This window comes from Coregonus clupeaformis, unplaced genomic scaffold (genome assembly GCF_020615455.1).
Source record: "Coregonus clupeaformis isolate EN_2021a unplaced genomic scaffold, ASM2061545v1 scaf1522, whole genome shotgun sequence".
NCBI classification, from domain to species: Eukaryota; Metazoa; Chordata; class Actinopteri; order Salmoniformes; family Salmonidae; genus Coregonus; species Coregonus clupeaformis.
The window spans coordinates 98,282-120,000 of NW_025534976.1; the positions used below are offsets into that span (position 1 = coordinate 98,282).

The following is a 21,719-nucleotide window of genomic DNA, read 5'->3' on the forward strand; positions in this document are numbered from 1 at the left end:
TATGTTCAACCTTAACCCAGTGTATTAAACCTTAACCCAATATGTTCAACCTTAACCCAATATGTTCAACCTTAACCCAGTGTATTAAACCTTAACCCAATATGTTCAACCTTAACCCAATATGTTCAACCCTAACCCAGTGTATTAAACCTTAACCCAGTGTATTAAACCTTAACCCAATATGTTCAACCTTAACCCAGTGTATTAAACCTTAACCCAATATGTTCAACCTTAACCCAGTGTATTAAACCTTAACCCAATATGTTCAACCTTAACCCAATATGTTCAACCTTAACCCAGTGTATTAAACCTTAACCCAATATATTCAACCTTAACCCAATATGTTCAACCTTAACCCAGTGTATTAAACCTTAACCCAATATGTTCAACCTTAACCCAATATGTTCAACCTTAACCCAGTGTATTAAACCTTAACCCAATATGTTCAACCTTAACCCAATATGTTCAACCCTAACCCAGTGTATTAAACCTTAACCCAGTGTATTAAACCTTAACCCAATATGTTCAACCTTAACCCAATATGTTCAACCTTAACCCAATATGTTCAACCTTAACCCAATATGTTCAACCTTAACCCAATATGTTCAACCTTAACCCAGTGTATTAAACCTTAACCCAATATGTTCAACCTTAACCCAGTGTATTAAACCTTAACCCAATATGTTCAACCTTAACCCAATATGTTCAACCTTAACCCAATATGTTCAACCTTAACCCAGTGTATTAAACCTTAACCCAATATGTTCAACCTTAACCCAGTGTATTAAACCTTAACCCAATATGTTCAACCTTAACCCAATATGTTCAACCTAAACCCAATATGTTCAACCTTAACCCAGTGTATTAAACCTTAACCCAATATGTTCAACCTTAACCCAATATGTTCAACCTTAACCCAGTGTATTAAACCTTAACCCAATATGTTCAACCTTAACCCAGTGTATTAAACCTTAACCCAATATGTTCAACCTTAACCCAATATGTTCAACCTTAACCCAGTGTATTAAACCTTAACCCAATATGTTCAACCTTAACCCAATATGTTCAACCTTAACCCAGTGTATTAAACCTTAACCCAATATGTTCAACCTTAACCCAGTGTGTTAAACCTTAACCCAATATGTTCAACCTTAACCCAGTGTATTAAACCTTAACCCAATATGTTCAACCTTAACCCAGTGTATTAAACCTTAACCCAATATGTTCAACCTTAACCCAATATGTTCAACCTTAACCCAGTGTATTAAACCTTAACCCAATATATTCAACCTTAACCCAATATGTTCAACCTTAACCCAGTGTATTAAACCTTAACCCAATATGTTCAACCTTAACCCAATATGTTCAACCTTAACCCAGTGTATTAAACCTTAACCCAATATGTTCAACCTTAACCCAATATGTTCAACCCTAACCCAGTCTATTAAACCTTAACCCAGTGTATTAAACCTTAACCCAATATGTTCAACCTTAACCCAATATGTTCAACCTTAACCCAATATGTTCAACCTTAACCCAATATGTTCAACCTTAACCCAATATGTTCAACCTTAACCCAGTGTATTAAACCTTAACCCAATATGTTCAACCTTAACCCAGTGTATTAAACCTTAACCCAATATGTTCAACCTTAACCCAATATGTTCAACCTTAACCCAGTGTATTAAACCTTAACCCAATATGTTCAACCTTAACCCAATATGTTCAACCTTAACCCAGTGTATTAAACCTTAACCCAATATGTTCAACCTTAACCCAATATGTTCAACCTTAACCCAGTGTATTAAACCTTAACCCAATATGTTCAACCTTAACCCAGTGTATTAAACCTTAACCCAATATGTTCAACCTTAACCCAATATGTTCAACCCTTAACCCAATATGTTCAACCTTAACCCAGTGTATTAAACCTTAACCCAATATGTTCAACCTTAACCCAGTCTATTAAACCTTAACCCAATATGTTCAACCTTAACCCAATATGTTCAACCCTAACCCAGTGTATTAAACCTTAACCCAATATGTTCAACCTTAACCCAATATGTTCAACCTTAACCCAGTGTATTAAACCTTAACCCAATATGTTCAACCTTAACCCAATATGTTCAACCTTAACCCAATATGTTCAACCTTAACCCAGTGTATTAAACCTTAACCCAATATGTTCAACCTTAACCCAGTCTATTAAACCTTAACCCAATATGTTCAACCTTAACCCAATATGTTCAACCTTAACCCAGTGTATTAAACCTTAACCCAATATGTTCAACCTTAACCCAGTGTATTAAACCTTAACCCAATATGTTCAACCTTAACCCAATATGTTCAACCTTAACCCAGTGTATTAAACCTTAACCCAATATGTTCAACCTTAACCCAATATGTTCAACCTTAACCCAGTGTATTAAACCTTAACCCAATATGTTCAACCTTAACCCAATATGTTCAACCCTAACCCAGTGTATTAAACCTTAACCCAGTGTATTAAACCTTAACCCAATATGTTCAACCTTAACCCAGTGTATTAAACCTTAACCCAATATGTTCAACCTTAACCCAGTGTATTAAACCTTAACCCAATATGTTCAACCTTAACCCAATATGTTCAACCTTAACCCAGTGTATTAAACCTTAACCCAATATATTCAACCTTAACCCAATATGTTCAACCTTAACCCAGTGTATTAAACCTTAACCCAATATGTTCAACCTTAACCCAATATGTTCAACCTTAACCCAGTGTATTAAACCTTAACCCAATATGTTCAACCTTAACCCAATATGTTCAACCCTAACCCAGTGTATTAAACCTTAACCCAGTGTATTAAACCTTAACCCAATATGTTCAACCTTAACCCAATATGTTCAACCTTAACCCAATATGTTCAACCTTAACCCAATATGTTCAACCTTAACCCAATATGTTCAACCTTAACCCAGTGTATTAAACCTTAACCCAATATGTTCAACCTTAACCCAGTGTATTAAACCTTAACCCAATATGTTCAACCTTAACCCAATATGTTCAACCTTAACCCAATATGTTCAACCTTAACCCAGTGTATTAAACCTTAACCCAATATGTTCAACCTTAACCCAGTGTATTAAACCTTAACCCAATATGTTCAACCTTAACCCAATATGTTCAACCTTAACCCAATATGTTCAACCTTAACCCAGTGTATTAAACCTTAACCCAATATGTTCAACCTTAACCCAATATGTTCAACCTTAACCCAGTGTATTAAACCTTAACCCAATATGTTCAACCTTAACCCAATATGTTCAACCTTAACCCAGTGTATTAAACCTTAACCCAATATGTTCAACCTTAACCCAATATGTTCAACCCTAACCCAGTGTATTAAACCTTAACCCAGTGTATTAAACCTTAACCCAATATGTTCAACCATAACCCAATATGTTCAACCTTAACCCAATATGTTCAACCTTAACCCAATATGTTCAACCTTAACCCAATATGTTCAACCTTAACCCAGTGTATTAAACCTTAACCCAATATGTTCAATCTTAACCCAGTGTATTAAACCTTAACCCAATATGTTCAACCTTAACCCAGTGTATTAAACCTTAACCCAATATGTTCAACCTTAACCCAATATGTTCAACCTTAACCCAATATGTTCAACCTTAACCCAGTGTATTAAACCTTAACCCAATATGTTCAACCTTAACCCAATATGTTCAACCTTAACCCAATATGTTCAACCTTAACCCAGTGTATTAAACCTTAACCCAATATGTTCAACCTTAACCCAATATGTTCAACCCTAACCCAGTGTATTAAACCTTAACCCAGTGTATTAAACCTTAACCCAATATGTTCAACCTTAACCCAGTGTATTAAACCTTAACCCAATATGTTCAACCTTAACCCAGTGTATTAAACCTTAACCCAATATGTTCAACCTTAACCCAATATGTTCAACCTTAACCCAGTGTATTAAACCTTAACCCAATATGTTCAACCTTAACCCAATATGTTCAACCTTAACCCAATATGTTCAACCTTAACCCAATATGTTCAACCTTAACCCAGTGTATTAAACCTTAACCCAATATGTTCAACCTTAACCCAGTGTATTAAACCTTAACCCAATATGTTCAACCTTAACCCAATATGTTCAACCTTAACCCAATATGTTCAACCTTAACCCAGTGTATTAAACCTTAACCCAATATGTTCAACCTTAACCCAGTGTATTAAACCTTAACCCAATATGTTCAACCTTAACCCAGTGTATTAAACCTTAACCCAATATGTTCAACCTTAACCCAGTGTATTAAACCTTAACCCAATATGTTCAACCTTAACCCAATATGTTCAACCTTAACCCAGTGTATTAAACCTTAACCCAATATGTTCAACCTTAACCCAATATGTTCAACCTTAACCCAGTGTATTAAACCTTAACCCAATATGTTCAACCTTAACCCAATATGTTCAACCTTAACCCAGTGTATTAAACCTTAACCCAATATGTTCAACCTTAACCCAATATGTTCAACCCTAACCCAGTGTATTAAACCTTAACCCAGTGTATTAAACCTTAACCCAATATGTTCAACCTTAACCCAATATGTTCAACCTTAACCCAATATGTTCAACCTTAACCCAATATGTTCAACCTTAACCCAGTGTATTAAACCTTAACCCAATATGTTCAATCTTAACCCAGTGTATTAAACCTTAACCCAATATGTTCAACCTTAACCCAGTGTATTAAACCTTAACCCAATATGTTCAACCTTAACCCAATATGTTCAACCTTAACCCAATATGTTCAACCTTAACCCAGTGTATTAAACCTTAACCCAATATGTTCAACCTTAACCCAGTGTATTAAACCTTAACCCAATATGTTCAACCTTAACCCAATATGTTCAACCTTAACCCAGTGTATTAAACCTTAACCCAATATGTTCAACCTTAACCCAGTGTATTAAACCTTAACCCAATATGTTCAACCTTAACCCAGTGTATTAAACCTTAACCCAATATGTTCAACCTTAACCCAGTGTATTAAACCTTAACCCAATATGTTCAACCTTAACCCAATATGTTCAACCTTAACCCAGTGTATTAAACCTTAACCCAATATGTTCAACCTTAACCCAATATGTTCAACCTTAACCCAATATGTTCAACCTTAACCCAGTGTATTAAACCTTAACCCAATATGTTCAACCTTAACCCAATATGTTCAACTTCTAACCCAGTGTATTAAACCTTAACCCAGTGTATTAAACCTTAACCCAATATGTTCAACCTTAACCCAGTGTATTAAACCTTAACCCAATATGTTCAACCTTAACCCAGTGTATTAAACCTTAACCCAATATGTTCAACCTTAACCCAATATGTTCAACCTTAACCCAGTGTATTAAACCTTAACCCAATATATTCAACCTTAACCCAATATGTTCAACCTTAACCCAGTGTATTAAACCTTAACCCAATATGTTCAACCTTAACCCAATATGTTCAACCTTAACCCAGTGTATTAAACCTTAACCCAATATGTTCAACCTTAACCCAATATGTTCAACCTAACCCAGTGTATTAAACCTTAACCCAGTGTATTAAACCTTAACCCAATATGTTCAACCTTAACCCAATATGTTCAACCTTAACCCAATATGTTCAACCTTAACCCAATATGTTCAACCTTAACCCAATATGTTCAACCTTAACCCAGTGTATTAAACCTTAACCCAATATGTTCAACCTTAACCCAGTGTATTAAACCTTAACCCAATATGTTCAACCTTAACCCAATATGTTCAACCTTAACCCAATATGTTCAACCTTAACCCAGTGTATTAAACCTTAACCCAATATGTTCAACCTTAACCCAGTGTATTAAACCTTAACCCAATATGTTCAACCTTAACCCAATATGTTCAACCTTAACCCAATATGTTCAACCTTAACCCAGTGTATTAAACCTTAACCCAATATGTTCAACCTTAACCCAATATGTTCAACCTTAACCCAGTGTATTAAACCTTAACCCAATATGTTCAACCTTAACCCAATATGTTCAACCTTAACCCAGTGTATTAAACCTTAACCCAATATGTTCAACCTTAACCCAATATGTTCAACCCTAACCCAGTGTATTAAACCTTAACCCAGTGTATTAAACCTTAACCCAATATGTTCAACCATAACCCAATATGTTCAACCTTAACCCAATATGTTCAACCTTAACCCAATATGTTCAACCTTAACCCAATATGTTCAACCTTAACCCAGTGTATTAAACCTTAACCCAATATGTTCAATCTTAACCCAGTGTATTAAACCTTAACCCAATATGTTCAACCTTAACCCAGTGTATTAAACCTTAACCCAATATGTTCAACCTTAACCCAATATGTTCAACCTTAACCCAATATGTTCAACCTTAACCCAGTGTATTAAACCTTAACCCAATATGTTCAACCTTAACCCAATATGTTCAACCTTAACCCAATATGTTCAACCTTAACCCAGTGTATTAAACCTTAACCCAATATGTTCAACCTTAACCCAATATGTTCAACCCTAACCCAGTGTATTAAACCTTAACCCAGTGTATTAAACCTTAACCCAATATGTTCAACCTTAACCCAGTGTATTAAACCTTAACCCAATATGTTCAACCTTAACCCAGTGTATTAAACCTTAACCCAATATGTTCAACCTTAACCCAATATGTTCAACCTTAACCCAGTGTATTAAACCTTAACCCAATATGTTCAACCTTAACCCAATATGTTCAACCTTAACCCAGTGTATTAAACCTTAACCCAATATGTTCAACCTTAACCCAATATGTTCAACCTTAACCCAGTGTATTAAACCTTAACCCAATATGTTCAACCTTAACCCAATATGTTCAACCCCTAACCCAGTGTATTAAACCTTAACCCAGTGTATTAAACCTTAACCCAATATGTTCAACCTTAACCCAATATGTTCAACCTTAACCCAATATGTTCAACCTTAACCCAATATGTTCAACCTTAACCCAGTGTATTAAACCTTAACCCAATATGTTCAACCTTAACCCAGTGTATTAAACCTTAACCCAATATGTTCAACCTTAACCCAATATGTTCAACCTTAACCCAATATGTTCAACCTTAACCCAGTGTATTAAACCTTAACCCAATATGTTCAACCTTAACCCAGTGTATTAAACCTTAACCCAATATGTTCAACCTTAACCCAGTGTATTAAACCTTAACCCAATATGTTCAACCTTAACCCAGTGTATTAAACCTTAACCCAATATGTTCAACCTTAACCCAATATGTTCAACCTTAACCCAGTGTATTAAACCTTAACCCAATATGTTCAACCTTAACCCAATATGTTCAACCTTAACCCAGTGTATTAAACCTTAACCCAATATGTTCAACCTTAACCCAATATGTTCAACCTTAACCCAGTGTATTAAACCTTAACCCAATATGTTCAACCTTAACCCAATATGTTCAACCCCTAACCCAGTGTATTAAACCTTAACCCAGTGTATTAAACCTTAACCCAATATGTTCAACCTTAACCCAATATGTTCAACCTTAACCCAATATGTTCAACCTTAACCCAATATGTTCAACCTTAACCCAGTGTATTAAACCTTAACCCAATATGTTCAATCTTAACCCAGTGTATTAAACCTTAACCCAATATGTTCAACCTTAACCCAGTGTATTAAACCTTAACCCAATATGTTCAACCTTAACCCAATATGTTCAACCCTTAACCCAATATGTTCAACCTTAACCCAGTGTATTAAACCTTAACCCAATATGTTCAACCTTAACCCAGTGTATTAAACCTTAACCCAATATGTTCAACCTTAACCCAATATGTTCAACCTTAACCCAATATGTTCAACCTTAACCCAGTGTATTAAACCTTAACCCAATATGTTCAACCTTAACCCAGTGTATTAAACCTTAACCCAATATGTTCAACCTTAACCCAGTGTATTAAACCTTAACCCAATATGTTCAACCTTAACCCAGTGTATTAAACCTTAACCCAATATGTTCAACCTTAACCCAGTGTATTAAACCTTAACCCAATATGTTCAACCTTAACCCAATATGTTCAACCTTAACCCAATATGTTCAACCTTAACCCAGTGTATTAAACCTTAACCCTGCTCTCTCTCCCACTCCCTAGTGGCCCTGTATGCCATCAGTGCTGTCTACTTTGCTGGAGTGATGGTCCGTCTAATGCTGACCCTGACCCCCGTAGTGTGTATGCTGTCAGCCATAGCCTTCTCCAGCGTGTTTGAACACTACCTAGGGGACGACATGAAGAGGGAGAGCCCTCCCATAGAGGACAGTAGTGATGAGGACGACAAGAGGAACTCTGGAAACCTCTATGATAAGGTATGAGGATGTGTTCTAAATGGCACATTATTCCCTACATAGTGCACTTCATTGGGCAGAGCTTTAGTACACTTAAAATCCTTATATACTGTAGTGCACTACTTTGCACTGCAGTAGCCAGAGCTTTGGCACCCTATTTTATATGTAGTGCACCACTTTTGGACAGGGCCTAGACACCCTATTCCCTATTTATACTGAACAAATATAGAAACGCAACATGCAACAATTTCAACGATTTTACTGAGTTACAGTTCATATAAGGAAATCAGTCAATTGAATTACATTCCCTAGGCCCTAATCTATGGATTTCACATGACTGGGCAGGGGCGCAGCCATGGGTGGGCCTGGGAGGGCATAGGCCCACCCACCTGGGGAGCCAGGCCCAGCCAATCAGAATGAGTTTTTCCCCACAATAGGTCTTTATTACAGACCAAAATACTCCTCAGTTTCATCAGATGTCCGGGTGGCTGGTCTCAGACGATCCCGCAGGTGAAGAAGCCGGATGTGGAGGTCCTAGGTTGGCGTGGTTACAGTGTGCGGTTGTGAGGCCGGTTGGACGTACTGCCAAATTCTCTAAAACGACATTGGAGTCCGCTTATGGTAGAGAAATGAACATGCCACACTCTGGCAACAGCTCTCGTGGACATTCCTGTAGTCAGCATGCCAATTGCACACTCCCTCATCTGTGGCATTGTGTTGTGTGACTAAACTGTACATTTTAGAGTGGCCTTTTATTGTCCCCAGCACAAGGTGCACCTGTGTATAATGATCATGCTGTTTAATCAGCTTCTTGATATGCCACAACTGTCAGGTGGATGGATTATCTTGGCAAAGGAGAAATGCTCACTAACAGGGATGTAAACACATTTGAGCACAACATTTGAGAGAAATACGCTTTTTGTGCGTATGGAACATTTCTGGGATCTTTTATTTCAGCTCATGAAACATGGGACCTACACTTTACACTTCAGTATAGTCAGTATTCAGTGTACACTTCAGTATAGTACACTACTTCTGCTGGTTTAGATTTTATTTACTCATTTCTCGAGACAATTGATGACGATCTCATTTTGATGTCAGCAAGAGCTGGTGACGTTTTCCTAATATGAAGTAAACTGATACCAGTATCTGTTTGATGTGTCTTCCCATAAACTGAATATCTATATATATGGTATCACAGCATGAAAAGAGGGATTTTTTTTTTTTGGGGTTCTGATATTTGAGGAAACGTAGCATATTTGCAGGGGTTTTACTAACGTGTGACTATATCTGTGTGTTCCTGTCTCCCTCTGCAGGCAGGGAAGGTTCGTAAACATGTCTCCGAGCAGGAGAAGGCAGAGGAAGGTCTGGGACCAAACATTAAGAGCATCGTCACCATGTTGATGTTGATGCTGCTCATGATGTTCGCCGTCCACTGCACCTGGGTTACCAGTAACGCCTATTCCAGCCCTAGTGTTGTTCTGGCCTCTTACAACAACGATGGGTAAGATCACACGTCGACTCACTCTCTTCTGTTGATTACTTTCCTCTGTAACTGGCGTTTTCCTAATCTCTCTCTCTCCTGCGATGTTTCTCTCTCGCTGTTTTGCTCTCTCTCTCTGTCTCTCTCTCTGTCTCTCTCTCTGTCTCTCCCTCTCTCTCTCTCTCTCTGTGTCTCTCTCTCTGTCTCTATCTCTCTCTATCTCTCTCTGTCTCTCTCTCTCTCTCTCTCTCTCTCTCTCTCTCTCTCTCTCTCTCTCTCTCTCTCTCTCTCTCTCTCTCTCTCTCTCTCTCTCTCTCTCTGTCTCTCTCTCTCTCTCTCTGTCTCTCTCTCTGTCTCTCTCTGTCTCTCTCTCTCTGTCTCTCTCTCTCTGTCTCTCTCTCTCTGTCTCTCTCTGTCTCTCTCTCTCTGTCTCTCTCTCTCTCTGTCTATCTCTCTCTCTGTCTCTCTCTCTCTGTCTGTCTCTCTCTCTCTCTCTCTCTCTCTCTCTCTCTCTCTCACCATACCACAGAAGAAGATAAGAAGATGTAAATATGGTGTTTTCGGCGATGGCATTATGGGATAGCATTCCTTAAATGAGTTCTCTCTCTATGTTTCTCTCCACTCTTCTCTACCCAGGTCGAGGAATATTCTGGATGATTTCCGCGAGGCCTACTATTGGCTAAGGCAGAACACAGAGGAGCAGGCCAGAGTGATGTCGTGGTGGGACTATGGCTACCAGATAGCGGGGATGGCCAATCGGACCACGCTAGTGGACAACAACACCTGGAACAACAGTCATATAGCACTGGTAAAGAGTATTACACTATTGTGGTGGCAGAATTTGGAGTGAGCTGTTGTAACTTCTCAAGGGATATGTTCTGTGTTGGACTGTGATGTTATGCCTTTCATAGACTCCTGGTATGACAAGGCCATTGTGTTCTGGAACTGTTGCTTGTATGAAATAACTGTTGCGTAAACAATATGATTAGTATTATCACCTCCCACTATATAAGGGACATGTAACCATTTATTCTTTGAAATCATCTTACCTGTGAAATCAGAGATCGATCTCCCCTGCAGCTGCTTGGATCGATCTCCCATCAATTATTGGATCTTGATCAGTCAATTAATGAATCAAACTTTATTTTAAAGTGCATTTCGCATTATTCTCACAATCGATCAATCAATCAAACAGTAAATGTATTAATTCATCAAAATGTAATCAATTTCACATAGGTCTTAAATCTCAACATAGTTTACAGAATGCAAGCAAAATAAGAATGTGCCTCTGGCGCCACCATGTGGACATGTGTTAGTTATTCATCCTCTCTCTGTCTCTTTGTCTCTCTCGCTCGCTCTCCCCCTCCTCTCTCCCTCCCTCCCTCTCTCCCTCCCCCTCCTCTCTCTCTTTGTGTGTGTTCAGGTGGGCAAGGCCATGTCGTCCAATGAGAGTGCAGCGTATGAGATCATGAGGTCTTTGGATGTGGACTATGTGCTTATTATCTTCGGAGGTGTGATTGGCTACTCTGGTGATGACATCAACAAGTTCCTGTGGATGGTGCGGATCGCAGAGGGAGAGCATCCCAAAGACATCAGGGTGAGGATGACTTTAGTGGTGAGGTGATGCTTCCACTGTTAGCTACAGAAGGATCGCAGAGGGAGAGCATCCCAAAGACGTCAGGGTGAGGATGACTTTAGTGGTGAGGTGATGCTTCCACTGTTAGCTACAGAAGGATCGCAGAGGGAGAGCATCCCAAAGACGTCAGGGTGAGGATGACTTTAGTGGTGAGGTGATGCTTCCACTGTTAGCTACAGAAGGATCGCAGAGGGAGAGCATCCCAAAGACGTCAGGGTGAGGATGACTTTAGTGGTGAGGTGATGCTTCCACTGTTAGCTACAGAAGGATCGCAGAGGGAGAGCATCCCAAAGACGTCAGGGTGAGGATGACTTTAGTGGTGAGGTGATGCTTCCACTGTTAGCTACAGAAGGATCGCAGAGGGAGAGCATCCCAAAGACGTCAGGGTGAGGATGACTTTAGTGGTGAGGTGATGCTTCCACTGTTAGCTACAGAAGGATCGCAGAGGGAGAGCATCCCAAAGACGTCAGGGTGAGGATGACTTTAGTGGTGAGGTGATGCTTCCACTGTTAGCTACAGAAGGATCGCAGAGGGAGAGCATCCCAAAGACGTCAGGGTGAGGATGACTTTAGTGGTGAGGTGATGCTTCCACTGTTAGCTACAGAAGGATCGCAGAGGGAGAGCATCCCAAAGACGTCAGGGTGAGAGACGGCAGCCTTTAAACCATCATGTTAAAAAAAAACACAAGTATTGGTGAGCTGAAACTCCCACTGTGAGCTATAGAAGGATTGTGAGGTAAACTGTGAGCTATAGAAGGATTGTGAGGTAAACTGTGAGCTATAGAAGGATTGTGAGGTAAACTGTGAGCTATAGAAGGATTGTGAGGTAAACTGTGAGCTATAGAAGGATCTCAGGGTGAGGTGAGGTTATACCAAGTACTTGGAAAGTTGGCCACTTACATATGATGTGAAGTCTATGGTTGTCATTTTTTTTCAATAGCTTTGTCATGATGTTGTGCATAAAGACTATGTTAAGTTAAATACGAACAATGAATTGGTTAAAAACAGGATGAGTCTCTAAGGAGTTTCTGTCCTCATTATGAGTGTACTAAACTGTCTGTCTGTATGTTCCCTCAGGATGAGTGTACTAAACTGTCTGTATGTATGTTCCCTCCTCAGGATGAGTGTACTAAACTGTCTGTATGTATGTTCCCTCAGGATGAGTGTACTAAACTGTCTATATGTATGTTCCCTCAGGATGAGTGTACTAAACTGTCTGTATGTATGTTCCCTCAGGATGAGTGTACTAAACTGTCTGTATGTATGTTCCCTCAGGATGAGTGTACTAAACTGTCTGTATGTATGTTCCCTCAGGATGAGTGTACTAAACTGTCTGTATGTATGTTCCCTCAGGATGAGTGTACTAAACTGTATGTCTGTATGTTCCCTCAGGATGAGTGTACTAAACTGTCTGTCTGTATGTTCCCTCAGGATGAGTGTACTAAACTGTCTGTCTGTATGCTCCCTCCTCAGGAGAGTGACTACTTCACCCCCCAGGGAGAGTTTAGGGTGGACAAAGAGGGGTCTCCCATCCTGCTCAACTGCCTCATGTATAAGATGTCATACTACCGCTTTGGAGAGATGCAGGTAAGAGATGCTCTACTCTGCCGTATCACCCTAACCCTAACCCTAACCCGGTCACATAATATCACTTCATCTGGATGTGTGCACTTACAGATGAATCCTAACTGGAGACCTGTGCTTGTAACTTGGACTTTGGCCTAATGCATGCATTTAGTGTCACTTCACAGGGATCTCAAGCCCCGACACAGCTGCTCTAGTTTACTTCACAGGGATCTCAAGCCCCGACACAGCTGCTCTAGTTTACTTCACAGGGATCTCAAGCCCCGACACAGCTGCTCTAGTTTACTTCACAGGGATCTCAAGCCCCGACACAGCTACCTCTAGTTCAAACACTTACACCACCTGACCGTCTCTCCTCCCCCCCAGTTGGACTTCCGGACGCCGCCGGGTTTCGACCGGACGCGTAACGCTGAGATCGGTAACAAGGACATCAAGCTGAAACACCTGGAGGAGGCGTTCACCTCAGAGCACTGGCTGGTTCGGATCTACAAGGTCAAGAAGGAGGAGAACAGGGACCCCCTGGAGCACAGTCCCCGTAGCAGCAACAGCAGCAGGCAGAAGTACACCTCTAAAAAGGTACAGGATCAAGATCAGGAACAGGGTCATCCATTGCTTCTCTCTTCTCAATTGGAGAGCGCTGGTGAATGATTCTGCTGTCCCTGTCCAGAATCAATTATCCCTACCCCTTCATCCTTGGCCCTGTCCAGAATCAATTACCCCTTCATCCTTGCACCCTAGATCATGTTTATACATATAAAATAATAGTCTAAAATTCCATCTAACCTATCAGAGTGCTAAATGCCTACGGTTAGAGGGCTAGAAGTGTTTCTGATCTATTGTCTCATCTAAATGTTCTTTTGATTTGATTCATTGCAGACGGCAAAGAGGAAGCGTGGTCACGTGAAGAACAAACTTGCTCTCAAGAAAGGCAAGAAACTGAACAACAAGAAATCAGTTTAACCCTAAAAACGACGAGAGAGAGAGAGAGAGAGAGATGTAAAAAATCATTCAAAACACAACAAGCAAGTAATCCACCAATCAAGAAGAAGAATAACGAACACCAACCAATGGTCTGGAGAGACCTGTTACCTGGACGACCAGGTCAATGATGATCATCGTGGTAACGGGAGGTTCTATGATAACCCTTCTGTGACCTCTGTTGGGGGTGTTGGCTAGTTCCGATGACCTCCCTCTGTCGGTTCGGGTTTTAACCTGAGGAACTGAACTTTGACCTATTGACCTTTCGACGACCTTTGACATTTTTATTTTGTACTTGAATGTTGCTGTGAGGCGGAGCCATCTTAAAGTTACACCAATCCAGACAGAGGCTGCATCCCCAAATGTCACACTATTCCCTATTGGCCCTGTTCAAAAGTAGTGCACTATGTAGGGAATAGGGTGCCTTTTTTATGGGAAAAACTAAAAACAAAACAACTACAAAAATATCAAACTCATTCAATCTAAACTGACTTGGAATCAGTCAGTGGCACCAAAGACATTCCGTACTATTTCAGGGTGTGAACTAAACTAGTTACCTTTAAAAAACAGATGAAAGAGGAGTTTTGAAAGGAGTTTTGATGTAATGTGGAGTCAGAGATGGTTTAGTTCCCGGTGCATGCTCAGTTATTGTTTGGTACCTACTACCTGTCAGTCTCAATTGATTTTGGTCTCATGTATATGTTGGCCAGGTGTCAATCTGTCACACTATAGCGAAGTCAAATAAACAGATTTTTTTTAAATCCCCGTAGATTTCCTGTAACAACACGTCTTATAATTCCCGGAGAACAGAAATACAACAAGGACTTCATGATACGTTAAGATTTAGTAGTTTGTTCTTTTTTCGTTTCCTCGTGAGATTGTCTGGGCTCGATGCTCTTAGTACGACTGAAACATCTCTTCTTCTAGGTTTTTTGGAATAAGCTGCAGTGAAACAGCCTAAGATGCTAAGATTGTCCATTTTGTCCCGATGCACTTTAGCCACAACGGTACTGCTCCTTGTCCTCCAGCCACCCTTCTGTTTTTAAAGGTAACCAGTAGCATGCATTCTCTGGCACGTAAGTGCTTATTTTCAGGAGTTTCCCTCCTTGGTTTAACGACACCCATGTCGAATCTAAGCCCAGCCTGTCCCTCAACGTGTATCCCCTCAATCGGTTTCTCTTTATTTCTCATGATGACCTGGTCAGTTTTCACCAGTCGTCTATATATGGTTTTCACTTAACTAACTCGGCGCTCTGCTTTTGTTTCTGTTCAGGTAGAATGCTATGCTCAGTCTGTATACAAACGGAGAGGACTGTATTGGCCTTAACAGCTTACTATGAGAAAACCATATCGTCTGAGTCCGAGACTCTGTCTGCGTCACAAAATGGCACTCTATTCCCTATGTAGTGCACTACTTTTGACCAGAACTTTATGGGCCCTGATCAGAAGTAGTGCACTAAATAGGGAATAGGGTGTCATTTTGGATGCGGCCTCTCTAGGGTATTTATTACAAGAACGATGAAGGCTAATCGAGAAAAAAAAAGTAGTGTCCTATCAGGAATGAAATGCAGAAATTGTATAATTTTTTTCTTAAGTCAAGGTTTATTCCATCAATTGTAATGAAATGGATGCTGGTGGGTGTGAGAATGAAAGATACCTTTTTGAATTAAAGAGGTTGCATTAAATTGGCTCTGTGTGTCATTTTGTCAAAGATCTTCCTCTCACTCCAACACGGCTTTGACTTTTTTTGGGTCATTTAGCAGACGCTCTTATCCAGAGCGACTTACAGGAGCAGTTAGGGTTAAGTGCCTTGCTCAAGGGCACATCGACAGATTTTTCACCTAGTCGGCTCGGGGATTAGAACCAGTGACCTTTCGGTTACTGGCACAACGCTCTTAACCACTAAGCTACCTGCCGTCTTCTCATGGAAGATTCCAAATGTACATGTGTATGTCTGTTAGGATCCACTAGATGGCAGCACTCACCGCCAGTTAGTGTTAGTTTGCTGCAGAGATATTTTACAACATACATTTTTACATTTTAGACAACATGTCTGCATGAGGTTCAGTACTAGGATCAGTTATATTCTTGAGACCTGAGAAGAGCTACTTTCATTTGTGTTTTCTACCGGCCTCAAACATCTCTCCTCAAACCCAGTCATCAGTAGTCCGAAATCCAAACTTCATATCATTCTGGTTCACTATTGTTTCACTTAACTGAGACAATAGTGAACCAGAGAGATGGTATTCACAGTGGTTTCCAGACTAAATCAGCAATCCACACCACAGACAACCTGCCAAAAACAGATCAGCCACAGATCGTGATGAGATATTTATTAAACTACATAATATATATATGGAAACTCCAGCCCCTGGCTGTCCCATGTCTTAGACAAGTGTTGCATAGGTTCTACACAGGTGGACAAGACGAGAGCCGCGACCCAAACGGCACCCTCTCCACAATATAGTGCACTACTTTTGACCAGAGCCATATGAGGAAAAGGATGCCATTTGGGACGCAGACAAAAGGTGTTTGGTCAAAGCTCAGTGACTGATGACGTACGCTGCAGTGTTGCACTTCACACTCACATAATAACATTCATACTCAAAAGGTTATTGATCTTATACTGACAGGACAGAGGAGTTGGAGAGCTGTTCACACCACTGAGCCAAACCGGACTGGACTGGCCTGGTTCCACAGAGGAGTTGGAGAGCTGTTCACACCACTGAGCCAAACCAAACTGGACTGGCCTGGTTCCACAGAGGAGTTGGAGAGCTGTTCACACCACTGAGCCAAACCAAACTGGACTGGCCTGGTTCCACAGAGGAGTTAAGAGCTGTTCACACCACTGAGCCAAACCAAACTGGACTGGCCTGGTTCCACAGAGGTGTTAAGAGCTGTTCACACCACTGAGCCAAACCGGACTGGCCTGGTTCCACATCTACCATAGTTGATGGAAAGGACCATGTGAAAGGAAGCTATCCGAATCAGCAGTTTGGTTCTGATCGGCACGATAGTGTGAAAAGGTTAATAGATCCTCACATACCCATTTTACTGATAAAATGACCTCTAGAGCTCCTACCTCCATTCTACTGTCTACAAAGAGTGCATGCTAAGGGGGATCCTTGGGACATCCAACTCTGTTGTCACCACATTGAAGTTCAAATGTAAAACAGTTAAAGGAAAACTCCACCCAAAAACAATATTTTGGTATTTGTTTCATTAGTCCATTGTTGACATAGTCCCAAAATGTTTGGTTTGTCATCAATCAAGTTTTCAAGATACAGAAATCATCCCTGTATGATGCATTTTGCATCGTATGATGCTGCGTTTTGCGTCATACGATGCAAAATGCATCATATGGGGATGATTTCTGTATTTTGAAAGTTACATATCTTTAAAAATTGGTAGGGTCATCCCAATGATCCCAGTTAGCATCAACAGTAGTGGACTATACAGTATAGTGAATAGGGTGCCATTTGGGACACTTATATGAGAATGAACAGTAGGGTACCTTGGGAGTAAATCATGTAAGATAAACAGTTTATCAAAAAGTAGTTCTGAGTCCAAATACAGATTATCTCCGGGTGGATTCCTCCTGGACCCCGGTGTCACATGGTATTTGTACCTCCTGGATACGGTTGGAGTTGTAACTAATTAGACCCTATAAAGATGTCTTCAAGGTTATAAATTAGACCCTATAAAGATGTCTTCAAGGTTATAAATTAGACCCTATAAAGATGTCTTCAAGGTTATAAATTAGACCCTATAAAGATGTCTTCAAGGTTATAAATTAGACCCTATAAAGATGTCTTCAAGGTTATAAATTAGACCCTATAAAGATGTCTTCAAGGTTAAGCCATATAAAGAGCTCTTCAAGGTTATAAATTAGACCCTATAAAGATGTCTTCAAGGTTATAAATTAGACCCTATAAAGATGTCTTCAAGGTTATAAATTAGACCCTATAAAGATGTCTTCAAGGCTATAAATTAGACCCTATAAAGATGTCTTCAAGGTTATAAATTAGACCCTATAAAGATGTCTTCAAGGTTATAAATTAGACCCTATAAAGATGTCTTCAAGGTTATAAATTAGACCCTATAAAGATGTCTTCAAGGTTATAAATTAGACCCTATAAAGAGCTCTTCAAGGCTATAAATTAGACCCTATAAAGATGTCTTCAAGGTTATAAATTAGACCCTATAAAGATGTCTTCAAGGTTAAACCATATAAAGATGTCTTCAAGGTTAAGCCATATAAAGATCTCTTCAAGGTTCGGCCATATAAAGGACAAACAGACTGGAGCACCGGGCTACTTCATGGTTACAATCACTACAATGTTAGTGTGAATACTGAGAGGGCTGGTTTGGGCTGGGGAAGTGGCTTTAAGTTTGACATTATAGCAGTGTTCACCTCTGATTACATTCTCCATTCTGGGCTGAAGGATACGGTGTTCTCTATACTGTGGTATGCTGTTATGCACAGTGTCCAAGTGTCATACCACAGAAGGGCTGAAGGAAGACTCTTCTCTATACAGTATGTATGGTGTTGTGTGTTATTATGAACAAATCATACATCCTTGGATCTTACATACATCATACAGCTGGAAGGACAACCTCTCCTGTGGCCTATAGGCTAATAACATTTGAGACAGCTGGAAGGACAACCTCTCTTGTGGCCTATAGGCTAATAACATTGGAGACAGCTGGAAGGACAACCTCTCCTGTGGCCTATAGGCTAATAACATTGGAGACAGCTGGAAGGACAACCTCTCCTGTGGCCTATAGGCTAATAACATTGGAGACAGCTACAGTATGCTACAGTACCTGTGCAAACAAATAAAAAGTGAAGGAAGAAGGAAGTAGCATGTGAATATAATCTATTCTCCTGGTATTTGGATTGTACTGTATATCAAAAAGCTACACAATTGTTCAGCTGTCGTTGATCACCAACGATCACGCTCACCCTCTGTCCCTCCCAACCTCTTCCTGGTTCGACCTGGTCCGTCTCCTAAATGGCCGCAGAGTTTCCTGGAGCAGGTCAGCTTCTGATAGGAAACTCAGTGAGCTTGCTGTCCCGACTGTGGTTCCTGTCCCTCTGACAGTCTTTGGCACCTCTCATTCTTCATGAGCTGACTGAGGCGTAATCTCCTCATCCAAGACAGTCCTTGGGCACATCTGAAACAGCACCTTGCTCCCTGTATAGTGCACTCCTTTTGCAGTTGTGCACTGTACAGAGAATAGGGTATCATTTGGAACACACCCCCTTGTATTTCTGATCTGTTCTCTATTGGCTGGCTAGCTGGTCCCCTGTGTGTGTTGCCATGACCACCAGCGGGCCGCTCGCTGTGCTGTGATTGGCAGCTGGCATGTTGCCCCTCCCCCCCCCGAGGCCCCTCCCCTCGTCAGTGAGTCTTCCACAAGGGGTTGTGATACACCCAGCCCTCGCCCTGTGAGAGAGAGAGAGAGAGAGAGAGAGAGAGAGAGAGAGAGAGAGAGAGAGAGAGAGAGAGAGAGAGAGAGAGAGAGAGAGAGAGAGAGAGAGAGAGAGAGAGATTAAAAGGAAACATTTTTAGTACTGGCTTTTTGAAATAATGTTGACTGTGAACAAACATTAAAGACAAGACCAGGGAAGCTGACTCAAACTTAGAGGTAATGTTAGAGGTTGACAGCATAGGTCCTCGTCCCTCACCTCCTTGATGAAGTACTTGGGTTTCCAGGGTGTGTTGGAGGCAGCTCTCTGTCGGCCCTCTGCTCTCTGCCTCTCCTCCAGACAATGTTTGTGCTCTGTAGCGGAGTCAATGTTTCCTGACCTGAGAGCTGAGGTAACATGCTGCCACAGACGCCTGTAGGGGAACACTTTAACATTATTACTGATCTCAGAGCTGAGGTAACATGCTGCCACAGACACCTGTAGAGGAACACTTTACCAGTAGGAGTAGGACACAGCATGCCAACTGAAGACAGGTGACTAGGAGCAGGACACAGCATGCCAACTGAAGACAGGTGACTAGGAGCAGGACACAGCATGCCAACTGAAGACAGGTGACTAGGAGCAGGACACAGCATGCCAACTGAAGACAGGTGAGTAGGAGTGAGCTTAGGAGAATAGTTTTAATTATCTGCTGAGTCTGTCCTTAATCAACCTCTTCTCTCTGATAGGTATATTGGCAGAACACTTGACACAGTTAGACAAGCTATCCTCCAACACCGCAGGAAGAGGAGCAGGCCCACTAATGGAATGTTCTGACTCAGTGGTGGAAGAGGAGCAGGCCCACTAATGGAATGTTCTGACTCAGTGGTGGAAGAGGAGCAGGCCCACTAATGGAATGTTCTGACTCAGTGGTGGAAGAGGAGCAGGCCCACTAATGGAATGTTCTGACTCAGTGGTGGAAGAGGAGCAGGCCCACTAATGGAATGTTCTGACTCAGTGGTGGAAGAGGAGCAGGCCCACTAATGGAATGTTCTGACTCAGTGGTGGAAGAGGAGCAGGCCCACTAATGGAATGTTCTGACTCAGTGGTGGAAGAGGAGCAGGCCCACTAATGGAATGTTCTGGCTCAGTGGTGGAAGAGGAGCAGGCCCACTAATGGAATGTTCTGGCTCAGTGGTGGAAGAGGAGCAGGCCCACTAATGGAAAGTTCTGGCTCAGTGGTGGAAGAGGAGCAGGCCCACTAATGGAAAGTTCTGGCTCAGTGGTGGAAGAGGAGAGGATAAATAAACTCTCCATCCAGATTCCTCCACACCTGTACACATTCTGTACCGTAACGTGCATCCTCTTGTTTATGTTCTGGAAATATTGCATGAGGCGGTGAGCTCCAGATAATCCAATTGACACAGCACGTGTGAGAAGATCCTAAGAGACCGGTCGGTTTGCTACATTGATACTGCAGTTCTGTCTAGACTGGACTGGTGTGTACTGCTACATTGATACTGCAACTATCCATATGAATCAGCAGAAGAGATGGTTTCAAAACTGGCTTCTAACTGCAATCCATCCCCAGTTAGCCCTTCCTCCACTTACCAGCCAGACTGTATTAACCAAGTATCAGATCAAATTAAGGCCGTGTACTAAAGCTGAGGATGAGTGTGTGTGTGTGTGTGTGTGTGTGTGTGTGTGTGTGTGTGTGTGTGTGTCTGTGTGTGTGTGTGTCAGTAAGTGAGGACGTTGTGATAAGTCACAGGAACGTTCTCAGAGAAGTGTGTCATCTCTCATCTTCTCTGATTCTCTATCTGGAGCATTAGGATCAGTCAGATCACACACACACACACACACACACACACACACACACACACACACACACACTCATCCTCAGCTTTAATACACGCTTTGTAATGTCTTTGTTAAGCAGGTTAGTGAGGGAACCCAAAGACTCGTTCTGGATGGTAATACTCCTTCACCTGGTAATTCATCAATCTATTGTTGGAAAGCCCTTTGAGACAGACAGGCCTTTGTACTGTGCACTGCTACACTGCATGCAGAGTTTGGACAAGGCCTCAGGTCTCAGGCAAGGTTACTCATCAAGAGAGCTTGGCTCATCCAACCAGATCTGTTACATGACTGAAGCACCAGTTACAGACGTGGCAACAAGACTACAGCTGCTCTATGTTTTACACATGTTCTG

General features: G+C 41.1%; 1 protein-coding gene and 1 long non-coding RNA gene across 2 annotated transcripts in view; one reads left to right on the plus strand and one right to left on the minus strand.

The window, feature by feature from the left end:
* The window catches only part of LOC121542584 (dolichyl-diphosphooligosaccharide--protein glycosyltransferase subunit STT3B-like), a 71,307-nt gene extending 55,527 nt beyond the window's left edge, over positions 1 to 15,780 (plus strand). The window contains exons 10-16 of the mRNA XM_045218356.1: positions 8,225 to 8,436; positions 9,732 to 9,919; positions 10,535 to 10,706; positions 11,322 to 11,495; positions 13,007 to 13,120; positions 13,484 to 13,693; positions 13,994 to 15,780. Coding sequence (XP_045074291.1) covers positions 8,225 to 8,436; positions 9,732 to 9,919; positions 10,535 to 10,706; positions 11,322 to 11,495; positions 13,007 to 13,120; positions 13,484 to 13,693; positions 13,994 to 14,077 — 1,154 coding nt within the window. The 3' untranslated portion in view covers positions 14,078 to 15,780. The remainder of the gene's footprint in view (positions 1 to 8,224; positions 8,437 to 9,731; positions 9,920 to 10,534; positions 10,707 to 11,321; positions 11,496 to 13,006; positions 13,121 to 13,483; positions 13,694 to 13,993) is intronic.
* A 3,678-nt stretch (positions 15,781 to 19,458) lies between these two features.
* Positions 19,459 to 21,719, minus strand: part of LOC123487205 — a 3,707-nt gene continuing 1,446 nt past the window's right edge. Inside the window, exons 2-3 of the long non-coding RNA XR_006659681.1 lie at positions 19,788 to 19,941; positions 19,459 to 19,545 (exon numbers count right to left, since the gene is read on the minus strand). This is a non-coding gene — a long non-coding RNA (uncharacterized LOC123487205). The remainder of the gene's footprint in view (positions 19,546 to 19,787; positions 19,942 to 21,719) is intronic.